Genomic DNA, 12,500 nt, shown 5'->3' with positions numbered 1-12,500 from the left:
GATTCCAGAGTTTGGCTTATTTCTTTAAAGAAAGCATTTTCGAATACTGTCAAAGCCTCGGTTCTCCCCACTGGACTAAAATTCACTTGTCAGTGGGTGCTAAAGGAAAGGGGCTCATGTTAAGCCCATTCAACTGCCTTTAGGGAGGGTCCCCTGGCCTACTGCGAAGGAGGGAACACAAGCGTTAGGGAGTGGAGGGGACTGGCTGTGACTCTATCTGGGGAGACAGGAGCTGTCCCTGCACCGCGAGGAAGCACTCAGGGTACCTGGGAGTGGTTCCTAACCATGCCCGGTCTCTCTTCCTCTCTGGTCCCCTGGGACCTTCAGGGAAGGGCAAAATTAGCCCTGGAAATGGGCCGCAGGTCCTAAAATAGCCTGGTATCCTTGGAGGCCTGAGAGAAGCTGAGAGGCTCTCACTTCCTCAGGACAGTCCCGACCGAGCCTCTGTTTGGAAGATGGTCCCTTTGAGTTTGAGGTGGGGACCTGCAGGATTGGGGTCCTCTCTCTGAGTAGGGAAGGCACTGGGCTTCGGCCTCCTGGGGCAGAGGAGCTGCAGATGGGAAAGTGAGGCCCAAAGCGTCAACCGTGAGCAGTGGGCTCTGCTGTTGGGGGACGGTGTTTGACTCTAAATTCTGCAGTGTGAACTCAAATGTCGGGGGAGGACTACCCAGGCAAAAGTAACTGTGGTCCCCCCATGGCCTTTCCTCACAGGGACGCCCACCAGCCCTTGCCACGATGATCCCCGCAGCCAGCAGCACCCCGCCGGGAGACGCCTTCTTCCCCAGTGTGGCCCCACAGGACTTCTGGAGGTCCCAGGTCACGGGCTACTCGGGGTCCGTGACACGACACCTCAGTCACCGGGCCAACAACTTCAAACGACACCCCAAGAGGAGGAAGTGCATTCGTCCCTCCCCACCCCCGCCCCCCAACACCCCGTGCCCGCTTGAGCTGGTGGACTTCGGGGACCTGCACCCCCAGAGGTCCTTCCGGGAGCTGCTTTTCAACGGCTGCATCCTCTTTGGCATCGAGTTCAGCTACGCCATGGAGACGGCGTACGTGACCCCGGTGCTCCTGCAGATGGGCCTGCCTGACCAGCTCTACAGCCTGGTGTGGTTCATCAGCCCCATCCTCGGTGAGCCCCAGCTCCTCCCCGATGGTGGAGGGCCTCTGGAAGCTTCCAGAAGCCTCATTGCAGCAGCTTGAGGGTCCTTAGGGGAGCAGGGAGGATCAAGAGTTAAGTTCCCCTCATTAGTCTGGGACTGTGGGGAATACAGGTACTGCTGGTCATATCCCAGATTTTAAATTCCTTATCAAAACCAGACAATAGAACAGGGATTTAGCAGCCCCCAAGGGCTGACACCATCTCATGCCAGGCTCTCCTTGTCAGAGGCTCCAAGTCATAGCACTTGGTGTCACGTGGGCCTGGAAAGTCCTGAAATTTCTTGGATTCCCAAGGAAAGTCATGGCTGTTTAGGGCCTTAGGGTACAAAGTGGAGGATTTAAGGAGATGCCGAGTGATCCCAAGAGTTAACTTTGGTTTCCGAGTTCAGGGTTTTGTCACTGACTCTGTTTCATCATCTTATTCTTTTGATGCACTGGGGGTGTTTGAGAGCAGCCACTTCAGGAATGTGGAGGCTGATTCGATGTCCCCATGTGCCGTGGGGAACCCGGCAATGACCGCTGGCCTGCTCTGTTTCAGGATTCCTACTGCAGCCTCTGTTGGGTGCTTGGAGTGACCGGTGTACCTCAAGGTTTGGAAGGAGACGCCCTTTCATTCTTGTCCTGGCTATAGGTCTGTTATTTTGGCATGGAAATAAAATGGAGAGGAAAAAAAAAAAAAAAAGGCCCCAACTGCCTCCTTTTAGGAAAATTTAAAAGAACATTGGCCATAGTAGTTACCCAGATAGCTCTGGACCCGCACTGGTGTGAGGCAGGGAGTGCCCAGTAACCTGACCTGAGTTAACTGTGAGAATAGATCCTTTGATCATTTTTAAAAATGAGTTGATAAAGTTCATCTCATTTCTTCTCTGCTTAATGAAATAAAAACCCCCATCCAAGTGCAAAATATATGGTGAGTTTGCAGGCGACTTTTCCACCGGGCTGTGCTTGAGGTTTACGTTTTTAAAATTCTTGGGTCCTAAAGATTCTAGACATAAGTTGTGAGCTGCGGGGGATAGAGCTGGTCTGCATTTTCTTGGGGTGACTTTGTTTCTCTGTGTCCAGGGGCACTGCTGGGCCTCTCACTCTTGCTGAATGGCCGGGACATTGGCATCGCCCTGGCTGACGTGACCGGCAACCACAAGTGGGGCCTGCTGCTGACCGTGTGCGGGGTGGTGCTGATGGACTTTAGTGCCGACTCAGCAGACAACCCCAGCCATGCCTACATGATGGACGTGTGCAGCCCCGCAGACCAGGACCGAGGCCTGAACATCCACGCCCTCCTGGCAGGTGAGTCTCCCGCAGCAGGGCCGAGGCTGGGTCTGCAGGGCTGCAGGCTTCAGACGTGTGGCTTTTGAGGCCCTTCCTCACTCCGTGATTTAACAAAGAAGCTGGGAGAATTCCAATATATAGAGAAACACTGAAGTGATTGAAAATACATATCTCGGCCGGGTGCGGTGGCTCACGCCTGTAATCTCAGCACTTTGGGAGGCCGAGACGGGTGGATCATGAGGTCAGGAGATTGAGACCATCCTGGCTAACACAGTGAAACCCCGTCTCTACTGAAAATACAAAAAATTAGTTGGGCGTGGTGGCGGGCGCCTGTAGTCCCAGCTTCTTGGGAGGCTAAGGCCGGAGAATGGCGTGAACCTGGGAGCTGGGTGACAGAGTGAGACTCTCTCTCAAAAAAAAAAAAAAGAAGATACATATCTCACACAACACCCATCAACCACAACCTATGCTGTTGACACATAAACAACAATTATAGGTCTATAAATTCAAATGTTTCTATTCATGGATTCTCATTGTTTGAGGTAGTTATGTTCTACAGTCACCACAAATCCTGAATTAGCAAACACCGAGTCTCACTCCTAGGAAAAATACAGGGTTAGGTTCCTGTGAGCCTCCGGTCACAACATTTTCATCAATGGATTAATACATAACCTTGTTGTATGTGTTTCTGTTTAAAACCCCTTATTTCATCTTTGCCTTTGGCTGATTAATGTTGAATTGACGGCCAACAGCGCTGCAACTCACGCTTGAATGAAGCATCACTGTTGCATGCATTTTCTGCACGAGGCGCGTCCGGCCTTCTTGCACTTGGGAACGTCAGACAGCTTGGAGGCCATTTAAACAGTGAAACACCAACAGAAAACATAAAAATGTAAAAAAGGTGGCATTAAATAGACCACACAAAAAAACTCTTGTTTCGGCCAGGTGCGGTGGCTCACACCTGTAATCCCAGCACTTTGGGAGGCCGAGGTGGGTGGATGACCAGAGGTCGGGAGTTCGAGACCAGCCTGACCAACATGGAGAAATGCCATCTCTACTAAAAATACAAAAAATCAGCCGGGCGTGGTGGCGCTTGCCTGTAATCCCAGTTACTGGGGAGGCTGAGGCGGGAGAATCGCTTGAACCTGGGAGGTGGAGGTTGCAGTGAGCTGAGATCGCGCTATTGCACTCCAGCCTGGCGACAGAGCGAGACCTCGTCTCAAAAACAAACAAACAAACAAACAAACAAACACCAACTCTTGTTTCCAGTGTGAGTGTGGAGACAAGAAAGCAGAGCTCAGCCCTGCAGGGCCTCAGCTGGACCATGCGCCCTTGGAAGTGCAGGCGATGTGCTGTTGTGTGCAAATCCTTGAATGATGGTGAGAGCACTGTGAGGTCTGGTTCTGGGTTTACCTCACTAAATGGTAGTGAGGAGGTGAATTCACAAATACAGAATCTACATATAATGAGGATCGAGTGTGTGTGCATGGCCACACGTATTATACATACCATGCATGTATGTATGTATATATACACACCTGTGGCATGCTTAGTGGCAAAACAGGAGAAATGTTACCGTCAAAGTCAGGAATGAGGCAAGACTGCACGCATCCCACAGAACCACTGCCATTAGGGAGACACAAACAAAAGGAGCGAGGTCAGCCCCACTGGTCTCTGGGGCTGGATGTATGGAAACTGCAAGGGAATTAGCTGCAAAGCAGTGCAGGAGTTCAGTATGATGCTTAGTTATCAATGTGCTGTATAAAAATCAATACTGGTCGGGTGCAGTGGTCTAATCTCAACACCTTGGGAGGCGAAGCCAAGAGAATTGCTTGAGTTCAGGAGTTTGAAACCAGCTTGGGGGAATAGTGAGACCACATCTCTAAAAACATAAAATTAAATAAATAAATAACTCTAGCTTTTCTATATAAAATATTTGCCTTGTTGCAGAATAAAATAGAAGAAAAGAATTCCATTTAAAATAGCAACTGGGGCTGGGCATGGTGGCTCATGCCTGTAACCCTAGCACTTTGAGACGCTCAACTGGGTGGATCACTTGAGGTCAGGAGTTCAAGACCAGCCTGGCCAACATGGCAAAACCCCATCTCTACTAAAAATACAAAAAATTAGCCAGGTATGTGTTGCACGCCTGTAGTCCCAGCCACTCGGGAGGTTGAGGCAGGAGAATTGCTTGAACCCAGTGGGTGGAGGTTGCAGTGAGCCAAGATTGCGCCACTGCACTCCAGCCTGAGCGACAGAGTGAAACTCCATCTCAAAATAAATAAAGTAAAAAATAAAATAAAAAACAAATAAAATAGCAATTGGCTGGGCTGAAGGTAGTGAGTTGTCTTGATTGATGGCTCACAGTCAGTTACAGATGGAACTCCTTCCTCTTCTCTTTCCCCAGCCCTCACTGCTGCACTTGACTAGTCTTGAAAAAGCAATAGATATTGGAACGATGTGTACAAATCAAGGGAAAGGCTTAATGAGACCCATACGGGACCTGAATGAAGAGGCTGGGTCACCCGGTGGTTGGGGGCTCGGGCTCTGGAAGCTGAAAGGTCACACTGCGCAGATGGCTCGGCCTCCCCAAGCCTCGGTCGCATCTCCTGGAAAATGTTGCCGCTTCTCTCCCTGTTTCCACACGTGCGCTGCTGTGGGCGAGGGAACCTCTAAAGGGTCCATGCTGGGCAAGTGCTGGGCTTGGCAGAGTGGAAGAGGGATGTTGGTTTTTACCTTACGCCCGTCTATGAGAATGCACCACTTCGACCATTCAAGAAAATTAGTAATAAAGTTCATCTGGGCCGGGTGCGGTGGCTCATGCCTGTAATCCCAGCACTCTGGGAGGCCAAGGCGGGCAGATCACCTGAGGTCAGGAGTTCAAGACCAGCTTGGCCAACACGGTGAAACCCCACCTCTACTAAACATAGAAAAATTAGCCGGGCCTGGTGGCGCATGCCTGTAATCCCAGCTACTTGGGAGGCCGAGGCAGGAGAATCCCTTGAGCCCAGGAAGAGGAGGTGGCAGTGAGCCGAGATGGCGTCGCTGCACTCCAACCTGGGCAACAAGAGTGAAACTCTGTCTCAAAAAAATAAATAGATAAAAGATAAAGTTGGCCGGGCGTGGTGGCTCAAGCCTGTAATCCCAGCACTTTGGGAGGCCGAGACGGGCGGATCACAAGGTCAGGAGATCGAGACCATCCTGGCTAACACGGTGAAACCCCATCTCTACTAAAAAAATACAAAAAACTAGCCGGGTGAGGTGGCGGGTGCCTGTAGTCCCAGCTACTTGGGAGGCTGAGGCAAGAGAATGGCGTAAACCCGGGAGGCGGAGCTTGCAGTGAGCTGAGATCCGGCCACTGCACTCCAGCCTGGGCGACAGAGCGAGACTCCGTCTCAAAAAAAAAAAAAAAAAAAAAAAAAAAGATAAAGTTTATCTGAAATCTGACCTTGGATAAGGGTCATGAACAGCAGTGATGTCTTTCAGGAGGGGAGGAGGGAAGGTCATTAGAATCATGATCGTGGGAAGTCAAGAATAATAAAACGCCCAGGGGCAGTGGGGAGGCAGAAAGACTCCCAGGTCTAGCAGAACAGAGGCAGAGAAGGGACGGGACTGGGGCTTTTAAATGGGCGTGCAAGTGAAATGAAAAGGCCCACCTGGGACAAAGGAAGGAAGATCTACAGTGAAACCTCGAAATAATGAGATCCACAGTCATGCCACCTTGGGTATGTGTGGAAGGCTGAGCTGGGAGTGTCTGAAGCCCAGGCCTGTCCATAGAAGTTCTTATTTGAAAGGTAAACCCCTAATGTGGCCAAGTCTTCCCCAAACCAAAAATCTCATGCTGGTAGCAGGCAGGTTCCTCCTCACCAGCAGCGGTAAACCGAGAGAACCCTCCTCTCCTCTCAACACTAGACGGACTCAAAATGTGGCTGAACTCACAATAAAACAAAATACAACACCGGATCCCTGAGGGGGTGGGCGTCGTGGACGCGCAGCTGGCTGGGGTGGAGCCCCTGTGGCTTCCCTGGCTTTTGCCATTGAAGCACAGAGCCGAGCTGGGAGAAGCCGCAGCGTTTGAAGGTAAATCTGCCCACTGCTCTTGGGCCCCCACAGCGTCGCTCACAGTTTCTTGCCGTGCTCCGTGGCCAGGGCTGGGCTGGCCGGTGCCCCGAGGCGTGGAGGGAGAACAGCAGGAACAGCAGTGATCCAATCCTTACTTTTCTGCTGTGGGCTGATGGCTCAGAGATCAGAGAGCTGCCCGCCGGGGTGTGGGGAGGCAGGACCCATCCGTGGTCACCAGAAGGGGTGACTCTCCTCATAGTGTTTCATGCACGGGGTCAAACACCCACATGCACACGTGTGGTCGGCTGTGTGTGAGCGATGGGGTCGGCCCTGAGCTGGAGGGACCTTGGAGGGAGGATGCGTCCGGTGTCAGCATTTGCTCCAGGGGCCTGAAAGGTTACAGGGAAAGTGGAACACACAGGAAGTGGAAGGGGATGTGGGCAGGTGGTCACTCTGCTGCTGCTGGGGGTCGCGCCAGGAAGGGCCCTGCAGGTGGCCGTGCAGGACAGGAGGGAGACCTCCTCAAGGGGCCTGCCCTGGGAATCCTGTCCCATTTTGTTGGGGTTTAGGTGGGACGAGTACTGTGCCCGCATCCCTGGAATGGCCTTGGCTACCTTTGTGTCCTTCTAAGAAACGGAGCCGGAGCCACCACGCTTGGGGCTTCTCCTCCCACAGAAGGGAACTCAAACCCTGTCTCTTTCCCCAGGTCTCGGAGGAGGCTTCGGATACGTGGTCGGCGGAATCCACTGGGATAAAACTGGCTTTGGAAGGGCCCTGGGGGGGCAGCTCCGTGTCATTTATCTCTTCACCGCGGTCACCCTGAGCGTCACCACCGTCCTGACCCTGGTCAGCATCCCTGAGAGGCCGCTGCGGCCACCGGGTGAGAAGCGGGCAGCCATGAAGAGCCCCAGCCTCCCACTGCCCCCATCCCCACCCGTCCTGCCAGAGGAAGGCTCCGGTGACACCCTCCCGTCGCACGTGGCCACCAACTTCTCCAGCCCCATCTCCCCACCCAGCCCCCTCACACCCAAGTACGGCAGCTTCCTCAGCAGGGACAGCTCCCTGACGGGCATCAGTGAGTTCGCCTCATCCTTCAGCACGGCCAACTTAGACAGCGTCCTCATTGACTGCTTCACGGGCGGCCACGACGGCTACCTGGCCATCCCCGGCAGCGCCCCCAGGCCGCCCATCAGCGTCAGTTTCCCCCGGGCCCCCGATGGCTTCTACCGCCAGGACCGTGGACTTCTGGAGGGCAGAGAGGGTGCCCTGACGTCCGGCTGTGACGGGGACATTCTGAGGGTGGGCTCCTTGGACACCTCTAAGCCAAGATCGTCAGGGATTCTGAAGAGACCCCAAACCTTGGCCATCCCGGACACGGCCGGAGGAGGGGGTCCCGAAACTAGCAGGAGAAGGAATGTGACCTTCAGTCAGCAGGTAACAGCAAATGTTGGGGGAGCCGGGGCTCAGAGGGCAGCATCGGGGGTCCCCCTGGTCAGTTACCTGACGAACAGGGAGAGTCCATCCAGGAAGAAATTCGCGGCTGTCATGGAGGTATTGTCAAGTGCTTTGGCCTAAAGAGAAAAGCCTTAGAGGCCAGGCGCGGTGGCTCACGTCTGTAGTCCCAGCACTTTAGGAGGCTGAGGCAGGAGGATCGCTTGAACTCAGGAGTTTGAGATCAGCCTGGGCAACATGGCGAAACCCCATCTCTACTAAAAATACAAAAAGTAGCCGGGCATGGGGCACACATGTGTGGTCCCAACCACTCTGGAGGCTGAAGAAAGGATGGCTTGAGCCCAGGGGTTTGAAGCTGTAGGGAGCCATGACTGCACCACTGCACTCCAGCCTGGGTGACAGAGCAAGACCCTGTCTCAGGAAAAAAAAAACAAGACAAGCCTCAGAAACATGACGTCTTCCCCTGCATGTTAGTGAACAAGTTCTGGGGCTGAGTCCACCTATGAGTGAGTGAGTTCAGAGCATTTGTTAGGTATCAGGTGGTTTAAAATCCTGGCTGGGAGCGACACAACTCTTTTAAACACTTATGTTTGCCCAAACGTAATTCAGGCCGGGCTTGCCCTGCTAGTGAGTTTCTTACAGGCATGGTGTGCACCCCACTTGTTCCTGGTATTTTTCCCTAGACGTCCGGGCTCCAGCCCATTTTGGCAGTGGAAATCCCGTGCCAATACATCCAAGTCTTCACTGACAGTGAACCTGCAGATGTGTCTGGGATCATCCCTTCTGGTGGCCTGACATCAGTTCACTCCTGGAGGCTGTACAAATGGGAATCTCCAGGGCAGTGCCATCTTCTGTGAAGGCCAAGAACCTTCCAGAAAGCTGTTTAAGTTGTATTTTCTATATGTCAGATGAGCTGCAAGACCACCAACTGATCTGTGGGGTTTCATGGGCTGATTTTTTTTTTTTTTTTTTTTTTTTTTTTATTGAGAAAGAATCTTGCTCTGTCGCCCAGGCTGGAGTGCAGAGGCATGATCTCGGCTCACTGCAACCTCCACCTCCCAGGTTCAAAGGATTCTCCTGCTTCAGCCTCCCAAGTAGCTGGGACTACAGGCACCCACCACCACGCCTAGCTAATTTTGTATTTTTAGTAGAGACGGGGTTTTACCATGTTGGCCAGGCTGGTCTTGAACTCCCGGCCTCAAGTGATCCGCCCACCTTGGCCTCCCAAAGTGCTGGGATTACAGGCGTGAGCCACCACACCCAGGCAGAATCCATGGTCTTTAAGTAAAGAAAGGTTATTCTCTTATTTAAAGTAGACGTAAGAGTTACTGGCCTGCCCACCCCAGCAGGCGTTGCAGGAGGAGAGTGCATTTCAGGAGGAATGTGGTGTTCCGGGTCCTACAAAGCCGAGTGTCATTTGCCTGGTCCTTCGAGGGAGGCAGCTGGAAAAGCCGAGCAGCCCGGAGACCTGGCCCGGGAGACGCCTCACTTGGCCACAGAGGCACGTGGGCCGTGTCTCCTAAATAAAGTAGACCCTGCTCTGCCTGGCCCTGTCCCATTGGGTTTAAATGAGACCCGGTCCTCAGTTCATTTCCCCCTCAGGGGTTCTCGTGTCCTGTCTCTGCCTAGATGACTTCCCTGATTTAGTCGGAGGTTAACTGGAAATGGGGCTTGCACTGTTCATTTTCCTCTCCTCTCCTCTCCTCTCCTTTCCTTTCTTTTTTCCTTTTCGATTATTTTGTCTTGTTTTGGTTTTTACTTTTGAAAACTATATAGAGATGGGCTCTTACCGTGTTGCCCAGGTTGGTCTTGAGCTCCTAGGCTCAAGCGATCCACCTGCCTTGGCCTCCTAAAGTGCTGGAATTACAGGTGTGAGCCACCGAGCCTGGCCTTGTTTGGTTTTGTTTTGAGACAGGGTCTCACTCTGTTGCCCAGGCTGGAAGGCGGTGGTGCAATCACGGCTCACTGCAGCCTCAATCTCCCAGGTCCGAGTGATCCTCCCATCTCAGCCTCCTGAGTAGCTGGGACTACAGGTGTGTGCCACCACACCCAGCTAATTTTTTTATTTTTTGTAGAGATGGGGTCTCACTATGTGGCCCAAGCTGGTCTTGAACTCCTAGGCTCCAGCAGTCCTCCTACCTCGGCTTCTCAAAGAGCTGGGATCCCAGGTGTGAGCCACCACACCCGGCCCCATTTTCTCCTTGGAGTGAGCAGGATGGTGCCTTTCATTTGCTTTTCTCTGGTGTGTGTGGCCGTGATGACTTCACACCTGCGTACAGTCTCAGCATGAGGAAGGTCGCTGCCTAGGCGTGTGCAGGCCTCACAGGGACATCTACTGAGGCTCCTGGTGGCACCAAGGACACAGAGAGCTCCTGTCTGGAAAGGGCTTGAGGAACTGGGAATCACTGGAGCGCCAGGAAAGCCCGTCCTTATGAAGGAAAGGAAAGAGGTTTTCTTTTCTTTTTTTTTTTTTGAGACGGAGTCTCGCTCTGTCACCCAGGCTGGAGTGCAGTGGCCGGATCTCAGCTCACTGCAAGCTCCGCCTCCCGGGTTCACACCATTCTCCTGCCTCAGCCTCCCGAGTAGCTGGGACTACAGGCGCCCGCCAGCATGCCCGGCTAATTTTTTGTATTTTTAGTAGAGACGGGGTTTCACCGTGTTAGCCAGGATGGTCTCGATCTCCTGACCTCGTGATCCGCCCGTCTCGGCCTCCCAAAGTGCTGGGATTATAGGCTTGAGCCACCCCACAGCGCCCGGCCAGAAAGAGGTTTTCTAATTGCTCAGGTCGAGGGCACCGCCAGCCTCGTTGTGGATGATGCCCGGGTAATTAATCTTGCCTTTGGCAACACTGGATCATCCCAGACTGTTTCAAAAAGTTCAGACTGGCTTTAGATTCAGTTCTTTAGGTGTGACTGAAAATCTCCGGCCAGACATGGTGGCTCATGCCTGTAATCCCAGCACTTTGGGAGGCTGAGGCGGGTGGATCATGAGGTCAGGAGATGGAGATCATCCTGGATAACACAGTGAAACCCTGTTTCTACTAAAAATACAAAAAAAAAAAAAAAACTTGGCCCGGCGTGGTGGCGGGAGCCTGTAGTCCCAGCTGCTGGGGAAGCTAAGGCAGGAGAATGGCGTGAACCCAGGAGGCGGAGCTTGCAGTGAGCCGAGATCAGGCGGCTACACTCCAGCCTGGGCGACAGAGCGAGACTCCATCTCAAAAAAAAAAAAAGAAAAGAAAATCTCATCTTCATCCCCTTTTTCCGTTTCCTTTCTCCATAGAGTGTAATTTATGCATCAGTGCTTTGAGGAAAGTAAAAATCATGAGCTAAATATAAACACATCCAGGCTCAACGGAGACAGAGGCGTAACTGCAGCGCTGTTCCTCCGCAGGCGTGGGGGACGCGCTCTGCTGATGTGGGTGTCCTGGGAGCCGGCGCTGCGGCCTCTCCGCTTCCTTTCCCACCGGGAGTGTCCAAGGCCGACCGCACCACAGACACCCCAGTGGAGCGAGGCAGCAGCGCCTCTTTGCTCTCAAACATCTAAATTCAAAAACGACTAGTTCCCCAAGGTGGGAGGGAGGATCACTTGAGGCCAAGAGTTTGAGACCAGCCTGGGCAACATAGCGAGACCTCATCTCCCTAACAGTTTTTTAAAAATTAGCCAGGCGTGGTGGTGCACGCCTGTAGTCCCAGCTACTCGGTAGGCTGAGGTAGGAGGATCACTTGAGCCCAGGAGGCTGAGGCTGCAGTAAGCCATGACCGCACCACTGCACTCCAGCCCGGGCGACAGAGCAAGACTCTGTCTCTAAAACAACAACAACAACAGCAAAATGACAAGTTCCTCTGACTGGAGTCTGTACTCCAAATCCAAGCAGGGCTACTTGGAATGAAACCTTCTCAATCCAGGAGGAGTTTGCAAACCTAGTGAAGATGTCCATGGAATGTTGTTCTTGAGCCCCGGAAAGACATCGAAGCCCCTCGCACCAGTTTCCATCCTGTTGACCATGGGGCTTGTTGTGTGTTGTGTGAGCCCCTGTCGAGGGCTGAGGCGCTCGTGTGGGCAGGGCCACCCTGTCTTCTGTGTGGTGGAGGTTCCCCCTGTGCAGAGGAATTTTGAACACATGTTCCTGGTGGCCACCTTGAAATAAATCTTTCCCAGCCTTCTCTTATGACAAAGAAAGGACTTCCTAAGTGTTTGGATCTGAACTGACCCACGTGTTTGTATTTCAAATGTATTTTGCATTTTGCAAAGTCTTATCTCACTCCCTGTGGCACAGATCATGTCCTGCGGCTGAACTGTAGGCATACCCGAAATGAAATTCTAGGCTTAGCTGGTCCGGAGCCTCGGAAGCGATGCCCTGAAGTCATTCCTCTGAGGTTGGGGTCCATGCCGGGCTCATGCCGTCTGATAAGACAGCCGTGCAGTGTTTCCGAGAACACATTCCCCTGAGCAGAGCAGTCTGTGCTGCCTGATGGGGGTGCAGGGTCTGTGCTGCCTGATGGGGGTGCAGGGTCTGTGCTGCCTGATGGGGGTGCGGGGTCTGTGCTGCCTGATGG

At 53.0% G+C, this 12,500-nt stretch overlaps 1 protein-coding gene across 1 annotated transcript in view; it reads left to right on the top strand.

The window, feature by feature from the left end:
- SLC45A1 (solute carrier family 45 member 1) overlaps nt 1–12,500 on the top strand; it is a 31,170-nt gene that overhangs the window by 9,047 nt on the left and 9,623 nt on the right. The window contains exons 2-5 of the mRNA XM_023215260.2: nt 712–1,132; nt 1,700–1,792; nt 2,224–2,448; nt 7,199–7,926. Of these exons, the coding sequence (XP_023071028.1) occupies nt 712–1,132; nt 1,700–1,792; nt 2,224–2,448; nt 7,199–7,926 (1,467 nt within the window). The remainder of the gene's footprint in view (nt 1–711; nt 1,133–1,699; nt 1,793–2,223; nt 2,449–7,198; nt 7,927–12,500) is intronic.

Source organism: Piliocolobus tephrosceles, chromosome 1 (genome assembly GCF_002776525.5).
Source record: "Piliocolobus tephrosceles isolate RC106 chromosome 1, ASM277652v3, whole genome shotgun sequence".
NCBI classification, from domain to species: Eukaryota; Metazoa; Chordata; class Mammalia; order Primates; family Cercopithecidae; genus Piliocolobus; species Piliocolobus tephrosceles.
Note: the sequence above shows the minus strand (reverse complement) of the source record. Positions and strands in the feature narration are given on the sequence as shown.